The sequence below is a fragment of the Spea bombifrons genome, chromosome 4 (genome assembly GCF_027358695.1).
Source record: "Spea bombifrons isolate aSpeBom1 chromosome 4, aSpeBom1.2.pri, whole genome shotgun sequence".
Taxonomy (NCBI): Eukaryota; Metazoa; Chordata; class Amphibia; order Anura; family Pelobatidae; genus Spea; species Spea bombifrons.
In genome coordinates this window covers 48,083,432-48,106,230 of record NC_071090.1, presented here as the reverse complement: position 1 = coordinate 48,106,230, position 22,799 = coordinate 48,083,432, and the positions used below count along the sequence as shown (strand labels likewise).

General features: G+C 39.4%; 2 protein-coding genes across 2 annotated transcripts; one reads left to right on the top strand and one right to left on the bottom strand.

The window, feature by feature from the left end:
- The first annotated feature begins 5,349 nt into the window (after positions 1-5,349).
- Positions 5,350-13,116, top strand: KRR1 (KRR1 small subunit processome component homolog). Its single transcript, XM_053463676.1, has 11 exons — positions 5,350-5,416; positions 8,298-8,470; positions 9,038-9,172; positions 9,297-9,422; positions 9,510-9,593; positions 9,741-9,797; positions 10,251-10,421; positions 10,958-11,035; positions 11,564-11,657; positions 11,904-12,372; positions 12,420-13,116. The coding sequence occupies exons 1-10, from the start codon at positions 5,350-5,352 to the stop codon at positions 12,041-12,043; spliced, it is 1,125 nt and encodes a 374-aa protein (XP_053319651.1). The 3' UTR covers positions 12,044-12,372; positions 12,420-13,116.
- LOC128491357 (GLIPR1-like protein 1) lies at positions 12,134-21,067 on the bottom strand. Its single transcript, XM_053463675.1, has 6 exons — positions 20,909-21,067; positions 20,025-20,270; positions 18,445-18,536; positions 14,412-14,497; positions 13,337-13,363; positions 12,134-12,174 (listed from the first exon to the last, which is right to left on the bottom strand). Exons 1-6 carry the CDS (start codon positions 21,065-21,067, stop codon positions 12,134-12,136), a joined length of 651 nt encoding a protein of 216 aa, XP_053319650.1.
- Between the last annotated feature and the right edge of the window lie 1,732 nt (positions 21,068-22,799).

Sequence of the window (22,799 nt, the reverse complement as noted above, 5' to 3'; positions counted from 1 at the left end):
AACACACAGTGCGTTGCGTATGGGTCTGCGTAGCCGCTGAAATCGCCTACAATGGGCATGTAAGCATTAGAACTGGACCACAAAGCAAAGGATGAAGGTGGCCTGGTCTGATGAATCGTGTTTTCTTTTACATTACGTGGATGGCCAGGTGCATGTCTGTCACTTACCTGGAGAACACATGGCACCAGGATACACTATGGGAAGGCGAATCGGCAGAGGCATGCTTTGGGCAATGTTCTGCTGGGAAACCTTGGGTTTTGCCATTCATGTGGATGATACTTTGACACGCACCCCCTACCTAAGCATTGTTGCAGACTATGTATGCCTTTTTTATGGACACAGTAGTCCCCTGATAGCATTGGCTATTCCCCAGATATCAATCCGATAGAGCATCTGTGGGATGTGCAGGACAAAGAAGTCTGAGGCCTCAACTCGCAACTTAACCCCTTAATGACAAAGCCCGTACATGTACGGGCTCAAAATGCATTGTTTTCAATGGGTTTAGGGACCGCCCATTGTCCTTAAGGGGTTAAGGATCTGCTGCTAACGTCTTGGTGCGAGATACTAAAGCACATCTTCTAGAGTTGTTTTGGTGGCAAAAGGGAGACCTACACAATATGAGACAGGTGGTCATAATGTTATGGCTGATTGGTGTATGAATGTGAGACCTACATCTCTGAAGTAATAGTGTGCAAAAGTAAAATCGATATCAAACCCATGTCCATGTCAGTATAATTACACATCAAGTATCAGATAAATAGATCTAATGCTGGAAAAATATATTATTTCATAAAATGGAATAGAATTGCTGTATATAGATAACACAATTGAGTACCAAAATCAGTCAAAGAAGCAAGGTAAGCAGACACCCATGTGTGTGGCGATACACCCCTACTTTCAGTGAGGGATGATATTTTTCAATGTTAAGAATCTAAACAACATTCTGTGCAGACCAGCTCTATCATCTATATACTGAAAATAAAACACCACTATTATCAGTTTAATGGTAACTGCCCCCTCTGTTGGGCTTTGCTTCTTTGATTTTGGTACTCCGTTCTTTACTCAGTTGCTTATATTATCTATGCCAATTGTTGTATTGGACTTTATAAAATAATGTACTTGTCTAGTGAACATACCATGGTGTGATATTTGATACTGTCCTAACCTCAACGTGTGAGGAAATGGATTATTTCTGAGGATTTAATGCGGTAGAGCAGAAGGTAATGCTAGCAGAATGCTTGGTTGTATAGCGAGAGATATTAGCAGTAGAAAGAGGGAAGCGCTCATACTGTTGTACAGATCACTGGTGAGACCTCACTTGGACTATTGTGTACAGTACTGGAGACCGTATCTCCAGAAGCATATAGAATTGTTGGAGAAAGTTCAGAGAAGGGCTACTAAAAGGGTTCATGGATTACAGGATAAACCTTACCAGGACAGGTTAAAGGATCTTAACATATATAGCCTGGAAGAAACACACGACAGGGGGATATGATGGAAACATTTAAATGCTTAAAGGGAATCAACATGATAAAGGAAGAGAGTTTATTTAAAAGCAAAAATACTACCACAACAAGAGGACATAGTCATAAGCTAGAGGGGAAAAGGTAACATCAGGATATATCACTTTACTGAAAGGGTAGTGGATGCATGGAATAGCCTTCCAACAGACATGGTAGATGTTAATACAGTGACCCCTTAACGACAATTGCCGGTCCTGGACCGGCACGTCTTTAAACGGGTGCAGAAAGCGATCTACTTTCGCTTTCTGCACCCAAAAAGCGTTGCTGAATGCCTCGACCTCGAGGCATTCAGCAACGCCGCGATCGGCACGAAGGGGCCATCTCTGGCCCCTCCACGGGGCGTCAACATCCGCCATACTTTGTATGGCGGCGGACGCCCGTTTTAAAAGCGTTTAGGAGGCGATCGACGATCACCTCCTAAACTTAAATGGTGTCGCTGGAATGCCTCGATCAGGAGGCATCCAGCGACACCAAACACTTACCTTTCGATGGGCTGCGACCGCTCCGGAGAGCGGTCACAGCCGCAGCTGCCAATGATCTTCGCCATCAAGCAAGATGGCCGCTGCCCTGTAACAGGAACCAACAAATTTAAAAATTTCGCTAGATGGTCCAGACCATCTAGAGAACTTTGGCTCCACTTGCAGGTTGAATACAGGTACTGCATTCACCATGCAAGTCAATGGAGCCCAGCTTTCTAATCACAGTGTGATTAGTAAAAATAAAATAAAATTAATAATAATTAGAAAAAAAATAGTAAAATGTAAAAATCATTTCCCACTGATGTCACTATCAGGGGAACCTCCAAGTTGAAAAAAAATGTTAAAAAAAAATTTAAAAAAAGACAAAAAAAAATTAAATATATATATATATAAAAAATATATTTTTGTGAGCAAGTCCTAAAATTAGCATATTAGCTTAAAACAATTCTCGCATGGAAAGAGTTAAAATACTGGCATATTAAATGCCCGTGGGGTGTCTACTTTTAAAAAATGTATGATTTGATGGGGTAAATTGAATTGGCCAGGTTCAACAACGTCCCAATTAACACCGGGGGAAGGATGGCCACACATCTAATTTCCAATTAGAAAAATGCACACGTACTAAATGTGGCCTTTTAGTTCCCACAAAAATGACAAACCCATGCATGTGGGGTATCACTGCACTCAGGAGATGTTGCTGAACACATTATGGGGTGTCGTGTGATAGCGGCATATACCAGGAGCTGTAAATTCATACATAAAGTAGGTGTGTGTGGGAAAAATACACACACAAAAATACTACTGCAAACTTTGAAAAAATGCTGGTGGTAAAATGTGTGCATGCAAAGAGTTAAAATACCAGCATTTAAAATACACTGTGGTGTGTAGTTTTGAAAAATATATGGTTTTGTTGGGCACACTGAAATGGCCCGGCTCAAAGATGTACCAAATAGGGCATGGGCAGTGGATCCCCAAATGCCAAAGTTCAACATTGAAAAATGTGCATGCCCCAAATGTGGCCCTTTTGGCCCCAAACAGCCAGGCAAAATCATTCATGTGAGGTATCGCTGTACTCAGGAGATGTTGCTGAACACATATTGGGGTGTTTTGTCATAGTGACATATACGAGAACTTTTTTAATTCATACCTGAAGTAAAGTGTGTGTGGAAAACCAAATGCAAAAAAACGACTACCACAAAGTTTGACAAAGACTGGTGGTAGATATGGTGCACGGAAAGAGTTAAAATACTAGCATTTGAAATACCCTGGGGTGTCTAGTTTTCAAAAATATATGGGTTTATTGGGCACACTGAAATGGCCCGGCTCAAAGATGTACCAAATAGGGCATGGGCAGTGGATCCCCAAATGCCAAAGTTCAACATTGAACAATGCGCATGCCCCAAATGTGGCCCTTTTGCCCCCAAACAGCCAGGCAAAATCATTCATGTGGGGTATCGCTGCGCTCAGGAGATGTTGCTGAATACATATTGGGGTGTTTTGTGATAGTGACATAAACGAGAACATTTTAATTCATACCTGAAGTAAAATGTGTGTGACAAAACAAATGCAAAAAAATGACTACCACAAAGTTTGACAAAGACTGGTGGTAGATATGGTGCATGGAAAGAGTTAAAATACTAGCATTTGAAATACCCTGGGCTGTCTAGTTTTCAAAAATATATGACTTGATGGGGTAAATTGCATTGGCCGGCTTCAAAGATACCCGAAATGGCACATGGGGGGAAGAATTACCAGATTTGGAAAAAATGGCTTTGAAATAGCAAAACGCTACCTGTACTTATTGCCCCATAATGGGCAGAAAAAAGCAAAAAAACATAAAAACATTGGGTATTTCTAAACTCAGGACAAATAGTAGAATCTATTTAGCAGGTTTTTTTCATTACCTTTTATAGATGAGTAAAAGATTTTTCAACTAAAAGTTAGAAACAGTCATTTTTTTTCTAAATTTTTCACCATATTTTATACTTTTTTTAGTAGTAAATAATATGATACAATCAAAACAATGTCATCTAAAGAAAGCCCTTCTTGTCCTGAAAAAAACAATATCTAATGTGTGTGGGTTCAGTAAACGGGAAAGAAGAAAATTACAGCTAAACACAAGCAGCGCAGAAATGTTAACGGCCATTGTCACGAAGGGTACAAAAAGTAAAATCAACCTTTGTCACGAAGGGGTTAAGCAAGCATGGGATGGGCATAAGGTTAAGCTAGATAGGTTAAGGCCAGGGACTATGGAAAGTATTCAGAGGTTGGGCCGAATGGTTCTTATATGCTGTCACTTTCTATGTTTTTATGTTATACAATCAAGTTTGTAAATTTGAATTTTGTTGAGAACCCCCATAGGGGAATTTTACAGTCATTTTATAGGCATTATCAGATTTATTAGATTCATTTATTAATAAGGACCATTCATTTGAAGAATAAATGAATAGGAAACATACGTGAATGTGGCTCTTTGGTTCCACCTAGTGCAGGTTTATGCAAAAACACCTACCACGGTATAACAGGCAGCCTTTTTCCCTGTCACCATAGCAGGCCTCACACTGTCTCAATGTACAGGAGATACTTCCATTATACAAAAAGGCACCTTACCTCGTGTGGAATACAACTCCTAGAACTCTTAGCCTGAATAATAATGAGAATCATCGGAGCTGGAAGACACAAAACAAGAGCATTAAAGGCAACCACAGTACCAAAAAGCAGTGTGTCCATCAATAAATAGAGGATATGAGCTATGGCATCATGTCAACCACAATGGTCCTATTCAGTTAGGGAACAGTTTAAATAGAGTGTGCAGGAGATTTAAACTTCCTCAATTTACTATGCATTATGAAGGGCCAACCATGTTGCGCCTCTGCAGTAGGAAAAGCTTGGATTCTCCTGTATAATGCATTGCTAGAGCAGTAAGAATTGTTTTCAAAGTCTCTTCAACCATGCAATGAATCATTATACAGGGCCAGCTAAGTCATTCTTGCTGAAGACACTCGATAGTGTTATCCCTTTAAAATGAATTAGGCTTTTGAGCAATCTTCACTTATGCAGTACCATACATTCTGGATATATTTATAAAGGAGGCTAAGGCTTCTCAGAAAAATATTTCACATTTTCACTTCCTGTGGTCTAATATTCTGTGGCAGTAGATCCCGCTTTGAAGTCCGCTGTTCTGCAGAGCCGCGGAAGCTGACCTTTAAGTGTTTCAGAAAGAAGTTAGAACCCGGAACGCACGTTACACCGGAACTCAAAATAGCCCTTCTAGTGGCCGACGGGCTGGATTTGTAGCTGCGCTCTAGGAGTGTTTACGTCACGTGTTGGGACTATCTCCTGGCAGCATGGCGGAGAGCGAACAGGCTGATCGTACTGCTCCTAAGAAACAGAAGCAGAGTGAATCTCTGCCAGGTTAGTGACCGGGTGAACCGACACACGTTTACCTGCTGCTATAAGGGACGCTGTCGGTGTACAGCTCTGTGTATTTAAATACATTGGTGTAATATTCTTCTAGCAAACCATGTGCCTTGCCATGTCCTTAAATGTTGCCTGCTGTGTTCGTAAAGGTCTCATGCATCCAGGTGAGGTATGATGTGCCTCTGGGCATTCATATTATATGTTCCATCTATGATGGTTTTCTATGTAACGAATTCACCTAATGATGTGTAAGACTACTGACCAAAAGAAGGCTACAGGTTGGCTAGTATTCACCTTTAACCAGGGTTTAACTGCCCTTCATCGTGTATTTCTTACATGTGTTCCCCATGGTTACCATGATGGAGCTCAGCAAACATCACTTAGACGAAAACCTCCTTAATTGTACAATTAATAAATCCCTGAAATCCAACAAGCAGTTGTATTGTTGCAGCACCTTCGCTGTCGGTGTGCAAGGTTGGATGCCCACAGGATAAATAGTTAGCAGGCTTCCTTATAATGATACAAGTTTCATTGTTTAACCTTAGCAACAAATAAGGTAAAATGATGCTGTTTGACGTTTAGAGGTTCTGCGTAAAAGGACGCTGCAGCCATCATATGCACATTAATGTGTATGATAGTTTAGAGGTCCTTTTTAAAGTTAGATAATGCCCCCCCTCCTCATGTATTTGCCTGGAGTGTCCTTTTAAGCTTCACGTAAACGTTAATATCCCATAAATGAGACGTTACATTTAGAGCTGAAACAACGAATCGATAAAATCGATAATAATCGATAACGGAAATCATCGATAACGATTTCCGTTATCGATTAATCGAGTGATCAATTCGTTGTTGGAGCACTCGGCTCCTTTTACTTACCTCCGCGAGCGTTCCCCGCTTCTGCTACACGCTCTGCAGTCTCCGCCTTCTAGCTACGTGACGGATGTGACGCGTTCCGGAGGTAAGTATTCTTCATGTCTATGTGCACGGATCGCACAGAGCGAATCGCTCTGTGCGAATGGAGCCACTCGCACAGAGCGGTTCGCTCTGTGCGAGTGGCTCCATTCGCACAGAGCGGTTCGCTCTGTGCGAGTGGCTCCATTCGCACAGAGCGGTTCGCTCTGTGCGAGTGGCTCCATTCGCACAGAGCGGTTCGCTCTGTGCGAGTGGCTCCATTCGCACAGAGCGGTTCGCTCTGTGCGAGTGGCTCCATTCGCACAGAGCGCTTCGCTCTGTGCGAGTGGCTCCATTCGCACAGAGCGGTTCGCTCTGTGCGAGTGGCTCCATTCGCACAGAGCGGTTCGCTCTGTGCGAGTGGCTCCATTCGCACAGAGCGGTTCGTGAGTGCGGGTGCAGGGCAGAGTGGGGGTGGGGGTGCAGGGCAGAGTGGGGGTGGGGGTGCAGGGCAGAGTGGGGGTGGGGGTGCAGGGCAGAGTGGGGGTGGGGGGTGCAGGGCAGGAGACTGGGTGCAGGGCAGAGTGGGGGTGGGGATGCAGGGTGTGAGTGTGGGTGCAGAGCAGAGTGGGAGACTGGGTGCAGGGCAGAGTGGGGGTGGGGATGCAGGGCAGGGTGTGAGTGTGGGTGCAGGGCAGAGTGGGTGCAGGGCAGAGTGTGAGTGTGGGGGCAGGGCAGAATGTGGGGGCAGGGCTGGGTGCAGGGCAGAGTTAGAGACTGGGTGCAGGGGCACAGTGCAAAGTGCTGGGTGCAAAGTGCCAGTGCTGGGTGCAAAGTGCCAGGGCTGGGTGCAAAGTGCTGGGTGCAAAGTGCCAGGGCTGGGTGCAAAGTGCAAAGTGCTGGTGCAAAGTGCTGAATGCTGGGTGCAAAGTGCTGGATGCAAAGTGCCAGGGCTGGGGCAAAGTGCTGGGTGCAAAGTGCTGGGTGCAAAGTGCCAGGGCTGGGTGCAAAGTGCTGGGTGCAAAGTGCTGGGTGCAAAGTGCCAGTGCTGGGTGCAAAGTGCCAGGGCTGGGTGCAAAGTGCTGGGTGCAAAGTGCCAGGGCTGGGTGCAAAGTGCAAAGTGCTGGTGCAAAGTGCTGAATGCTGGGTGCAAAGTGCTGGATGCAAAGTGCCAGGGCTGGGGCAAAGTGCTGGGTGCAAAGTGCTGGGTGCAAAGTGCTGGGTGCAAAGTGCTGGGTGCAAAGTGCAAAGTGCTGGGGCAAAGTTTCTTGAACAGTAATAGTCCACCTCTTTTCAGAATGTTTGGGGTTATTTTGTTTCATAAATATTGTGTTTGGGTTCTTGTACTTTGAAAATATTGTTTTTTATTACATCATAACAAAATAAGAATGTTAATGTAAATTTTAAGTTGTTTTTTAACATCCAGTTCATTAAATTCTTTTAAATAAACGAAAAATTTGCATATTGTTTTTTTTATCCGATTAATCGATTAATCGAAAAAATAATCGGCCGATTAATCGATTATTAAAATAATCGTTAGTTGCAGCCCTAGTTACATTACAGAGACTTAGACAAGAATCCCTAAAATAAGGAATTCCTTAACGATCAAGAAAGAGGTCCATACAACAATGGTTTCCCAACCGAGTATTTGCATTTGAAGTGATCTTTGTCTTTCTTGGCTTTGTCACATGGATATTATTTAAATTTTAGTGACATATGTTAAAATAAACTTAACCAGAAAACCTGTGCAAAGGCATTCTAAAACTAGTCTCTGGCATAACAGTATGTTCGAGCTTTCATCCAATACTATTGTCTCTCTTCTGTCTTTATCTATCTTGGTTAATGGGGAATTCCTTTAAAGGTAATTCTGTCTCCATCGCACTATAAACGATATAATTAACCTTGAAGAAATGTCAATTTCGGAAAGTTAGAATGTGTATAAAATATTTAATTGCACACATTAAACAATTTTATGTATTAGTAGATGAGTCTGACCTTCTCACTGTCCCTGATGGATGGAAAGAAGATCCTTTCACTAAAGACCATAACCCTCATGGGCTGCTGGAGGAGAGCAGTTTTGCGACATTGTTCCCCAAGTACCGGGAAGCTTACTTGAAAGAATGCTGGCCACTTGTTCAGAAAGCTTTAAGTGACAGTGTGAGTATCTTGAACTGCTTTACTTGATTACAAATGAAATAGTGTTTCATTTGTGGTCTGTGATCCAGTTTTGCTTTTAAGGGTAATTATAGTTTCCTTTTAGTTTATAATTTAACAAATAGATTTGAAAATAGTTACCACCATCCTTTCTATTGTAGAAAAATATATATCAGTATGCATTAACGTGCGTTATCGTACGCTCAGTAAAGGTCCGATCATGCACTGCATGATAATTACATTTTAGGCCAATAATCATATGCTTGCCCTATTATATGATATGGCGATATTGCTCTTTAAGCAGTTTTAGTTGTTTTAAAGCAGTGGAGCAAAATGTTCCGATATGTCAATTGAAAGTGATCATGTTTCTTGGCAGGATGAGAGCCCCTTTGGACTTATGTTATGTAAAATCATTTAGTCTTTTTGTGCTGAAGTGAGCACATAACTTTGCATGTAAAGTGTATGTAATTCAACTTGGTAACTACAGCGCATTGATGTGAATTTTGTTTTTTTGTTTATCATTGACCTTTTTGCAACTTAGCTCTAACATCAGGACGTTTTTGTTTTTAGTTTGTCAAAGCAGAGTTAGATTTAATTGAAGGAAGCATGACTGTCACCACAACCAAAAAGACATTCGATCCGTATGTAATCGTCCGAGCTAGAGACTTCATAAAGCTGCTAGCCAGAAGTGTCCCATTTGAGCAGGTAAGTGCTTCCTGTGCAATATGAATGGCAATTCCGATATGTGCGTTGCTTGGTGTTTTACAGTAGTTTTTTCAACCCCTTAAAATGTTAATTTACTTTTATTCTCTGTTTTAATGACCTTCAGGCAGTGCGGATTCTCCAGGATGATATGGCTTGTGACATCATTAAAATAGGTTCACTAGTCCGAAACAGGGAAAGGTTTATCAAGAGAAGACAGAGGATTTTGGGACCCAAGGGATCAACCTTAAAGGTATATGTAATGTATATAAATAGGTTTTGGAAAATAAGTTTTTTTTTTTGGGGGGTGGCTGTTTATCTTTATCATTTTTCTTTCTAGGCTCTGGAGCTTCTAACAAACTGTTACATTATGGTCCAGGGGAATACAGTATCTGCCATAGGACCATACAATGGGTTAAAAGAGGTAAACAGTAAACACACTTTGTTAATATTTCAGAATGGAAACTAAACCTGTTTGCTCTGACGTAACTTAATTTGATAGGACAGTGTTGGGTTGTTGAATTGTCATTTTTGTTTTTATTTTAACCTATTTTTTAAAATTCTATTACAGGTTAGAAAAGTGGTTCTGGACACAATGAAGAATATTCACCCAATATATAATATTAAGGTAAATACTGAATAAATTGGTTTTGATTCTCCACACAATATCAAAAATTGTATAAAGCTACATACAGTGCAATCCAAAAATGAAATTGACCTTCTTCCGTGCAATAAAAAAAGGTCTTGCTGGTAACATTGCATGATAATTTAATGGTTGAGGTAACCGTTACATGCCATTAATTACTGCCAACCCATAAATTGAATGCAGAGCTCGGTTATGTCTGTTTTCAAAGAAGATATTACGTGTTATACTCTTAATGCAAATTATTATAATACACATTTTTGTATAAGTAAAAGATATTTGTTTACCGTTTCAGGCTTTATGACCTGTACCAGTGATTTGTATTGCACTTGAAGTGATGCCATTTGGGAAATTGTTGTTTTTCTAATAACAAAACATTAAGATTTAACATTTGTTAATGATTGGTGTATGTCATACATTATGTTTCATCATCATCAGGCTTTAATGATTAAGCGAGAGCTAGCCAAGGACCCAGAACTAAGAATGAAAAACTGGGAGAGATTTCTACCTAAGTTTAAGCACAAGAACGTGAATAAGAGGAAAGAACCGAAAAACAAAAATATCAAGAAAGAATATACACCATTCCCACCACCTCAGCCAGAAAGTCAGGTAAATCATTTATACTGTTTTATACTTGTTTTTTTTTCTTTTTAATAATCTTCCTAGTAACATTATTTCATTTAAATGTTTTAATTTTGACAGTACTTTAATTATAACTGTAGTACGTGTCGTTAACATTTTTGGCCGTTTCTTCAAAGTTTTTTTTTTTTTCTTTCCTGGTATTTGTATTTATGTTAAATATATCCTTACATTTATCCTATGCATTATGTAAAGAGAGAGATAACTGCATAATAATAAAGTTGGCCAAAAGTAATATGACCCCCAGCCGTGCATGTGAATGCATTTCCTGATCATAGTTTGTTAGCTTGTTAAGCAAACCTGTTAAACAATCCCCTGCACATTTTTTTTTTAAATTTATTTGAAATCTTGTTTTTTCTTTTCTTTTTTTTTTTTTTAAATAGATATTCCTCCAAATGAAAGCAGTTTTGTCATTCTTTACTATTCCTAACAGTTTTATACAGTCCTAAAATCAAAGTATAACCTTTTTCCTGCTTTAGTAACTCTTGGCGCTGTTTGTTTACTAGATTGATAAAGAACTGGCAAGCGGCGAGTACTTTTTGAAGGAGAGCCAGAAGAAACGTAAGAAATTGGAAGAAACTAAGGTAATCCATTATTATTTCTAGTCTGTGTGTCTGTCATTAAAATCATGTGCGTTTTTTTCTTCCCTCTTCTCTCACGAGTCTGTTGACGCATTTCTTTCTCATGTTCTGTCTTCCCTGCGTGCAATACTATGCTGCAATCCTTTTTCAGCTCCTACACACACCATCTGGTAACCCCTTAGATAGATGCGGCAGCCCCCCTCTAAACACCACACTGCAGCAGTCCCTCTCTCCTACCGCACACAGCACCATCCGGTAACCCCTCTGCTTCCTGAACACAACATCATGCGACGGTCCACACTGCACTATCCAGAAGAGCCTTGTGAATTTGTGGTCACGTTGAACGGGGATTACAGCAAAATCAATCATGATGCACTTTGGTTTAAGCCCCACGCAAAATGAATGACAATTCCCCTGGAGATATAGCTTGTAAATCTTCTCTAATATTCATTATATTTATATTTTCATTTGCGCCATTTGGTTTGTAGATGCATCCTAAATTATTTTTTTCTTTCCACTTAAAAAAATCAGGCAAAACAAGCTGAAGCGGTAACAAAGAGACAGGAAGAGAGAAACAAGGCTTTTATTCCACCTAAGGAAAAACCAATGACAAAGCCAAAGAAAGGTAATGTGAACCCAACTGTGTGTGTGTTCATTAATTTAATTCTGTAAGTATGTCAATACAGATTTTAGAATTCCCATATTGTTGTAGGTACAGGAATATTTTGTTTTCCACAATATTTATTGTACGTCCCAGAGGCGGCTGACAGGTTGTAAGCCCCATTAGGACTGCCGTCGGTCCGGTGGCTATTCCAGCCTTCACTTGGCTCATTCTGTGACCATCTTGGCATTTTTTTTTTTCCCCCCCCAGCTTCAACATCTAACAAAATTGATGTGAATGCCATTAAGGAGAAAGTAAAGAAGGCAAAGAACAAGAAACTTGGTGCACTTCCTGAAGAGGAAGTAAAACAGAAATTAGCTGTGGCTGAGAAGAAAAAGAAGAAGAAATAATGGTTTTTTTGTACTCTATGAACATTTCAAAGCGTGACTATAAATCTATATTTTATCTACCGTTCATTGAAGATTCATCTGCCAACTAACTTAAAAGATGCTGCTGGGAATAAGTTCGGCCATGCCATCTTCTGGAGGACAATGCGCAAACAATATATTTATTTAAAAAACAAAAAAAAAGTTTGAAAGTGCCCACGGAGGAAGCTCTAATCAACCCCTTTTCCAACTCCCTACTGATTTATAGTAATTGTTTTGCTGTCATACAACATCATTCCTTTCTTTTTAGATAAACAAGTGCTGTACTATAGTGGTCTGTAAAGAAACATTCAGTGATAACTATAATCCAGTGTGCAAAAGCATGTGTGAGTTTATATAGTTACTGCCAAGGAACGTGCTAGATAGGATGTGGGTAGCTGCAGTAATGAATAATACAGAAATCCCTCAGTGCACATGCAACTTGATCAAAATTTACATTTTTACATTGTGAAAGAAAGTCTTTTCTAGCTAGCTTCTTTTAGGATTGATGGTCCATAACTCATTTACAATCTGAAATGTAATTAAAACCAAACATTTTTTTAAATAAATTTCACATTATCCCATATGATTGTTTTATAGACTAGTAACCAGAGCAGAGTCTAACATAACAGATCTAATTTAAATATTTCTGTATAGGAAATTCAACAGTACTAGAAATTGTCTAATTCTGCATTTAGCTACAAAAAGCACATGCCAGAAGTAGTTTCAGCAACATGTTTACTATTATAAACAGGGTTTTTTCTAATTGTTACATGAAAACATTTGAACTCATGACATCATTATATTTAGAGGCATAACATTACTAGAAACTTCAGTTTTAGATTCAAACTATAACAATTTGTATTTTTTTGTGGCAGAAATACTGTATTAATTTTCTAACATTAGGATGTCTGATGTGAACACATGTTAAATTACATTGCTATTTTAAACATGTAGGGGGATATTTGTGCAAAATAAAATCTGCTAAAAATATGAGGACAAATGCAGTCAATCTTAAAGGTACGAAAATAAGACAGTATAACGTGCAAAACAAGAAAGGTGAGAAGAATGGGCACCAGTCATGAAAATCTGAAAAAAAGAAAATAATGAACTGATAGTCTGACAGTCATCCAAACTAGAAAACATTGTGTTTGCTATTTTAGTGCTTCTAAATGTCAGCGGTTATTCAAGTATGCAAAGCGTACAAAACAGACTACCGAGATTAGAAAAGCACAATAAATAACATAATTAGCAAAGCAAATCTGATTAGGTACATACCCACAACTCTGTCACGTTTCTGATTTGCTGTTAAAAAAAAAAAAGTGAAACATCAAAATAAAAAATACTGTAGAGAAAAGTTTATTTTAACACAAGTTCACATTTTTATGAAGCATTCAATGATTTAGTAGAAGGAATATGTAATAGGAAGTTCTGTTTTATGTTAATTTTAAGCCAATGTTGCTGGTGATTGGTATATATTTTTTAGTTTTTAAACTACTCAGAACTTGCCAGGGCAGTAACCTCAGCTTTGGAAATGTAAAAACAGTGATTATCAGGACTGAACAGATCACAGAAGCCAAGGCTCCTAAAATTGTTTAGCTGGTGCCTGGCGTTTACTTGATCTCTATTCAAACTTCCATTCCCGGATCATTAAAGGAACCGTGTCATAGAGTATGCTGTTTGGCGTCTGATTTGAAATGTCTACCCCAAAATGACATTATAGCAAGGTGTGCATGATGGCCCCATACCCTCAATTGCTATGTATAATATTGCTTCAGTGATATACATAAGTTCACTACAATTAAGATTAATATGACAAAAATGCTCACTGTTCAAAAAAGTATCGTTAACGTTCGGACCTCTATTGTCAGGTTTAGGATATTTCCTATTTCAAGGTCAGGGTTATAGTTATAGTGGTCCATGACGCCCTGTAGCTTAAGAGGTTAATGTTGTTTAGTAAGCGATCTCTTCTGATGAAATAACGTGAGCAGTTGATAAATTGGCATTTTGGTTCTGAACGGTCTTTGTGGGCAGGTAAGTCTGACCTACTGATGAAGATTTTACCCCTGTAATGGCACCAGCGACCTAATATTTGAGACTTAAGCTTAAGCAAGCTATTTAAGCATTTTAGGTTCTCGACCAAACTAGTCTTGCGGTCTCGAACAAAGATTTAAAAGATAAATCATTTTCTGAAATTGAAGGCATTGGCCTCTCACTAAAGTTGATAAAGATGTCACAACTTGCAAAATACATGCTTCCCTGTAGTTAATATATTGTAAAGTATGATTGGTGGGTATCTCTGAAATACAGAACCTAATCACATAGTGATCGGCAATAATGGAAGTATACTTACTACACAGATTGTTCACGCAAATATCATCAGAACATTCACTACACGGTAGTCCAATTGTATAAGGTTTGCTTCCTCTGTAATTACCCCTACAAAAATAAGCAAGGATAGGGGCTAATTTAAAGGCATTGCCAGGGGGTTTCGTACCTCAAATACCTGAAGTATTTTGGCATTTTTGCCATATGTCGGTTCAACCATTATTCCTCTTGCCTGTGAATAGTGTACCCATGTAAACTATATACAGTTTTTCTTAAAGGAAAGCTTTCTCTTGCTACCATAGTGGCATGATTAGCTGAGTAATTTAGTAGAAACTGGAGAAAATAAATATATATATATCTGCTGTCACATCTGCTGATGCTGCCCTAGAGGCTTTGTCAGAGTTGCGTTTTGTGGACATCCAGGTACGTCAATATGACGTAAAGGGGTTAAACTCTTCAGACCCTTGTAAACATTACATCATACTGCAATAACCTTCCCTCCAGTCCTCTTTTATTTTTACCCAGCTAAGTGCGAGCCCTCTAGACAGGCTTACCACCTTGCCAGGCCGACCTAGGTTCATAACCGCCTAGATTTTTGCCACAATGTAACACACTAATCTTTCTTCAATATACGATTCCGTTTAATACTCCTTGATCTACCTTTTATCTTCATCTTATGCAATATCAGACCCACACTGTAAGCCCTAACCACAAATAATATTGCAGGAAGAAAACAAAATGGGATCTGTAACTGAGAGAAAGGCCAAATGCAAATATATTTTATCAATAGTAGACAATAAATGATTAGCTTGTGCATACATCTCATGATGTACTCCACAGCAAACAAGCTAATAAATCAAGGTTTCAGTCTGCAAATGACCTTTCTCTTGGACACAATCTGGTTCCGTGTGTTCGCTGGTCTGATTGAGGCTAGGTTTCCACTTGGGTTTTTTTTTTGCTAAAAACGCCCATAAAAACACCAATTCAGCCACACGGCATTTTTTTTTTTGTGAAAAAATGCTGCGGCCAGATGTTAGCTGTTCTTCAATAGGAAATCGCACAATGCCATATCCACTTGGCGTTTTTCTGTTTGGCGTTTTTTCAGTCCTCTTTGGCGTTTTTCTGCTTTTTTGGGCTCTGTGGCAGTTTTTCAAAATCACAGCATGTTGACACTTTGGCGTTTTTTGCAAGGAAATCTTGGCGTTTTTCTCCAATAGAAGTCTATGGGAGAGAAAAAACGCCATGAAAAAGCCATGTGGGTTTTTTGCCTTGGCGTTTTTTATGGCGTTTTTTTCCACAGTTACAATGCAGAGGATGGACCCGGTATCTGTGTGTCCTACGAGAAATAGGCTGGAAACAAACAGTTTCACACAAAACAAAGTTCATATTGAATTTTACACCATTTGGAACAAACATGCCATTACAAACATACCCAACTGGATCCTGCGTGCCAAAAGCAACAACAAACAATTTGCACCATCATTTGGGGCCAATCTTCCTAGAGGAGCAGACATTCGGAATAAAGCATGCCTTACAAACCACAGAAAAGAGACAAAAGGGTCCGCCGGGGCGTGTTTAAGTAGAACTCTACCAAGGAAATGACATCAGGAGGGGGATTATCCTAATCCCTTTTCGCTGGGTGACAATTCTAACGTGTAAAGGCTGGAAAAACTGCCTAAGGTCAAATAAGCAATTTCCACAGAAAGGCTAAAAGGCCAGAAAAAACTCCAGAAAAAAAAACGCCAAAACGCAGGTAAATGCAGTGGCAGTTTTCTTGGCGTTTTTCATCAAGAAAATAACGCTGGACAAAAACCCAAGTGGAAACCTAGCCTTACAGTTATCCCACTTGCCAACATGGCACTGCTTTATTTCTTTATTGCACAAGTATATGGAGGGCTGTGGTACCGGATTGGTTAGTAACTGCAGGTTGGAGCTAGTGAGTTCCCCTTTGATTTTCTGGCCCTGTGTCTGTACTACCTGAGCTGTATTTTAGTGCGAAACTCGACTAAAAACCTGACAATTCAATTCAGGGTTCATGCACTCCCATTGCTTTTCCTCCTTGCAACCAGGGGAGGGCTGGCAGCCTAAGGCCTGGGGGGCAAGTCAAGTCAAGTGGCTCCGCCCCCTCGCACTCACCTTTCACCCCTCACGCTGCTCCCATCACTTGGCGGCCATCGCATATGGCCGCTGGGTGCTAATGCCGCCGGCCGGCGCTGCTTTAATACTTTTTTTTTTCATTTAATAGCCGATCCGGCTTGCCATATTCAATTTTAAAAAAAAAGTATTAAAGTAGCGCCGGCCGGCGGCATCAGCACCCAGCGGCCGTTTAGATTAGATTTCGGGCGGCCTGGGGGGCAATTGCCCCCCTGCCCAGCCCGCCCCTGCTTGCAACTGCGGCACCCATCTGTAAGATTGGCCCAGAAAATTACTAGAAATGTGCTGTTTTTGTATAAAGGCTTCACGGCACAGGGTAGCATATATATATATTTATATATATAAATCAATATAGAGAGAGTACATATATACTATATATTATTTGGTTGCCCTCTTTCTATGATGAAGTGTTTTGGTTGATGACACTATGCGCTTGAGAAATCTACAATTCAAAAACATAACTACCTAGCTTATCCTGGCCTGCAGCCATATTATCTGACTAAAGTAAAGAAAAATAAAAAGACTTTTAGCAGGTCACCAGATTCAATAACAAAAACAAGATTGTGATATTCCTTTTCATAATATGTTTTCTTGCAATGTATTACTTACGCAGGGCCATAGTTGCAAAGGACAATATAACCATATGTCCCAGGACAGCGGGAAACCGCACAACCAACTTTGTAACTGTTAGACCAAATAACCTAGGAAGAGATTTCATTCTGGGTGAAGCATTATGTAGACACAACTTGGGAAATTTACTAAGCATGGATATTAAGTGTTATAGTGAAAAATCTGTCTGAAATGTCACCGCTTATAAAAACATTTCACAAGTATCTAATAAAATGCATAGAAAAACATTCGGGGAAATGAAAAAGGTTCATGTCAAGTGGTCAAAACTACCAAAGTTGCTGTTTTTCTATAATATACAGAAAATAATGTATGAAGGCATCAAGAAAAATTGAATATTTCCTAGTGTGGGCTACCTAGATCTGTCAAAGTTCTGTTCTGGCAAAGCCGCTTCCTTATAGATGTGGATATTGGCACATGGGATGGGGCTGGCCAAGCGTAGGAGCAGACTAGACCCACAAATAAAGCTTTAAGAACAGGCATGTCCAAAGTCCGGCCCACGGGCCAATTGCAGCCCCACAAGATAAATTGCCCAATTAAATTTGCATTTAATTTTAATGGTTCAAAGAATGTCAGGCAAAATGGTCGGCCCTCGCACGTTCATCAAATCTGGCACGCTTCGAAAAAAGTTTGGACATGCCTGCTTTAGAAAGTTGGGGGTAGGTGCAGAGTAGTCAGACAGTGGACCTGGCCAAGCACCTGGGGAAAGGTGAAACTGCAGGCCTTCACTCAGAGAATCTGGGTCATAAGTAGAGTTCCCAGGCATGGCAGTTAGAGACCACATTTCTGGAGCTAAAATTAGACTAAAGCTTTCCTTTATCTTTTGTATGGGAGTATAAACTGATCATGTGAAGGCAGGTGGCATTTTGCTCTGAGAAAGATGTCACAGGCTTCATGTCTGGTCAACCTAACTAACCTAAGTAAGCATCAATATTTGTCTGGGAGAAGTTGTGTTAATGGTGTATAAAGGCTTCACGGCACAGGGTAGCATATATATATATTTATATATATAAATCAATATAGAGAGAGTACATATATACTATATATTATTTGGTTGCCCTCTTTCTATGATGAAGTGTTTTGGTTGATGACACTATGCGCTTGAGAAATCTACAATTCAAAAACATAACTACCTAGCTTATCCTGGCCTGCAGCCATATTATCTGACTAAAGTAAAGAAAAATAAAAAGACTTTTAGCAGGTCACCAGATTCAATAACAAAAACAAGATTGTGATATTCCTTTTCATAATATGTTTTCTTGCAATGTATTACTTACGCAGGGCCATAGTTGCAAAGGACAATATAACCATATGTCCCAGGACAGCGGGAAACCGCACAACCAACTTTGTAACTGTTAGACCAAATAACCTAGGAAGAGATTTCATTCTGGGTGAAGCATTATGTAGACACAACTTGGGAAATTTACTAAGCATGGATATTAAGTGTTATAGTGAAAAATCTGTCTGAAATGTCACCGCTTATAAAAACATTTCACAAGTATCTAATAAAATGCATAGAAAAACATTCGGGGAAATGAAAAAGGTTCATGTCAAGTGGTCAAAACTACCAAAGTTGCTGTTTTTCTATAATATACAGAAAATAATGTATGAAGGCATCAAGAAAAATTGAATATTTCCTAGTGTGGGCTACCTAGATCTGTCAAAGTTCTGTTCTGGCAAAGCCGCTTCCTTATAGATGTGGATATTGGCACATGGGATGGGGCTGGCCAAGCGTAGGAGCAGACTAGACCCACAAATAAAGCTTTAAGAACAGGCATGTCCAAAGTCCGGCCCACGGGCCAATTGCAGCCCCACAAGATAAATTGCCCAATTAAATTTGCATTTAATTTTAATGGTTCAAAGAATGTCAGGCAAAATGGTCGGCCCTCGCACGTTCATCAAATCTGGCACGCTTCGAAAAAAGTTTGGACATGCCTGCTTTAGAAAGTTGGGGGTAGGTGCAGAGTAGTCAGACAGTGGACCTGGCCAAGCACCTGGGGAAAGGTGAAACTGCAGGCCTTCACTCAGAGAATCTGGGTCATAAGTAGAGTTCCCAGGCATGGCAGTTAGAGACCACATTTCTGGAGCTAAAATTAGACTAAAGCTTTCCTTTATCTTTTGTATGGGAGTATAAACTGATCATGTGAAGGCAGGTGGCATTTTGCTCTGAGAAAGATGTCACAGGCTTCATGTCTGGTCAACCTAACTAACCTAAGTAAGCATCAATATTTGTCTGGGAGAAGTTGTGTTAATGGTGTATACTTGAGTAAATCTGATCGCTTGTCTGTAATATATGAAATGTAGCAGCACATAATCTATTAAAGGGAGAGTGCCATCAAAGACATAATATTTGTGGCCATTTAATTAGGCTTTATATTGTGTAATAATGCATTGTTTATTTAATAAATACTTTGTTATACATATGCCTGCATTTTGGTATATTTAGGGGCATTTACTGCACCCTCCATAATGACATCGCAGCACTTTAACCATAATGTGAGTCTCTATATTTTGTAGCTAAAACTATTTAACAGAACTCACTGTCCCAGATGGGCACCTTATATGTAGGGGTAGTTGTTACTAGAGTAAAATGTGAAAAGAAGGAAGAGGACACAATATTTTAGATATTAGAGAGAAGCATTGAAGAACAGAACCTTCCTCTTGATTAAAATCTATATATAACAAGATACTAGATAGCATGTTGGGATGACTTATCACAACAAATAGTTCCATTAGTAAGGTAATCTTTCATAATTCATATCTAAGGAAACAACCTGCTTCTAAAAAATTAAGTATATACATGTACAGGACATAAATGCAAGCAACATGTTAAAAATATAGTATATGAATACCATACCTGAGTATAATGACCACAGACTTTGCCAGTTTTACATGTCTGATTCTCATTATTATAGTTGTTGACTTCTGATGCCCATAAGTTGACTACTTGATGCATATTAAAAGTGCCACCAGCATAGAGGTTTTCACCAATGGGAAAGAATGTAGGATGGATTAGGCGGTTGGAAGAGATGTAAATGTTGTGCTGAAATTTACAAAAACTGCTCCATGCCTTTGCAGTTTTTGCTAAAGACGAGTCCCATGACTGTAATACATATATATATGTCATTAGCATTTTTACACAAAGAGAGATACTTACTGTTATGAATTAAAGAGCACATAGTGTTAGTCTTTGGAAAAGACTAATGATGGAATAATTTGGAAAATCCCATTTGGAAAATGAAATATACCAATATGGTTGTGATGTGAAGTGATTCAATTGAACTGAAGGGAAAATAACAATATGTATAAATCATGTATGACTGCAGCAAGTATGTTACTTAAAGAAACTGTTTAATTCTTACTAATCTTACTAAAGAAGAATGTATATTAAAGTGATCTGTGAGTACTTGCCTGAGGTGACAGCTGCAACTCCTCAATGGCCCAACGACTGTCACCGTCAGTCTTTCCATGCATGTCCACAGGGGTCAGGGGGCGGGAGGCCTGCAGCGTTTGCCAAGCCAGCACTAGAGCTGACTTGCAGCCAAACACATTTCTTAACTAACATTAAGGGGGCAAAAACTGGTCCAATCAGTTGGACTATTCTGTTGTTGGGCATAGTGATAAGACTACTTTATAATACCTGAATGACTTTTTATACATAACCCCTATTTTTTTTATCACTAATGATGTAACAGGCCATTCTCGGTACTGATTTCTACAATCCCGTCACAAAGAGCTCACCATGTACTTCATGTTGGCTGCAGTAGGTGTGACATTAGACCGTATGCCATTGTGGGCATCCACAGCTGCCTTGATGAAGTCAGCATCTGAAATTGAAGGCACATCTAAACCCAGAGCTGTTAGAGCAAGGGGAAGAAGCCAAATAAATCTCTTCAACATGCTGCTACACACAGGCACCACAACGCTTTTACCAATTTCAGCAAGCTTTAGTCAATGAGACCTCACCGTAGCTAAGAGTTAGTGTGGTTACCAGGGGGTGGAGCTTTGTACATGTGGTTATCAGGGGTGGAGCTTTGTACGGGTGGTTAAGTGCAGTACTAGGGTTGAAAATTGACTTCTATCCATGCAGGGCATTGAGGATAACTACATTACAGAATACATTGAGTACATTAATATATGATGTTTTATACATTCAGAAAATGTACGACCCGTTTAACCATTAGGTATAACTGCTTATAAAATATATCACTATACTTTTATTATTATTATTATTATTGAAGGCATAAGGGTGAATTGCATGGAAACATAGAATAGGATTTGACAGCACATAAGAACCATTCCACCCAATCAGCCCATATTTCCTTACTTGGACTTTAAGCTGTTGTGCCTTTTTGGCTTTGCGTAGGTAATACTACCTTGAGGCACCACAATAAAAATGTACTTGCATTTCTTTCGTACTCAAGATATTCCAAGTTCTCATAATCCCCATCTTTGCTTATTGGGGTTCACATTGTTTTTGCTAAGAGCAAAAATAACAGCAACATTTTACAGAATCACATTTTCAAATGTTGACAGCAGTTGTATACAAAACACAGTTATACACACAATAGTTATTATGTAGTAAACTGAGTATATGGCGAGAACCTTTAAGACATCTTTTACCTACCAGAATGATAAGGATATTGGAAGGGATCAATCAGCAAATTATGCTACACTGCATACTGCTGTTATGTTATATAAAATTGGATAAAACTTTCAATTAAAAGGTAATATAGAAAGATTTACAATAATCCTTAGACCAGGTGTCTACACCAGGTAGATTATGAGCTACTGGTCATTTTCAGGCTGCTGCTCAGTAGCTGCACATCTGGATTAGGTAGGGGAGTATTGTATGTGTCTATTCTACCATGACAGGAAAGGATGAGGTATCCTACAGGTAGTAATCGTCTCCCAATAATGTATAACAGTTAATCCGTCCATGGATTTGTTTGTGAACAAGTAGTTATTTGAGATACCAAACTGGGTTAGCAGGACGTCACTTTCTTATACAACGTGCATTCATCAAAGTATTAATATTATTATATCTTTTATTTATATAGCACCGACAATTTACACAGCGCTTAATGCAATACATATATTCAAGGGGTATGAAAAGACGAGACAGACTAAGACAAACCGATACATTAGGTGGAGAAAGCCCATAAAAATCCAAATATTCTAAATACATTTACCACACTTAAGGCTGAAGCAGAAGTGACATTTTATTTGATGTTAAACAGCACATCTGCAATCCTGTGCTTATAAATCATTTCCAAAATATAACATTTACCAGCATCCCTGAAGAGACATTCTTTACTGCTGAAGGAGTGGTGTTTATTAACTTAACAGTGAAAGGAGAAAATGTCATTGTGTTTAACCCCTTAATGACAAAGCCTGTACATGTAGGGACCGCCCATTGCCCTTAAGGGGTTAATATGTATTATAAAGAGAAAACCTGCTTCCTCTAACAGGAGAAATCTGCAAGTTGGCCCTTCTAAGGCACAGTTAAAGAGTAGTTGTGGCCATACTAATATGTATGTATTAGTGCCCCCTTTTTATTTTTTAATTGGAGACACTGATTTCACAGCAGTCCATGCTAAAACATTTACATACGTACATTCACACACTTTGT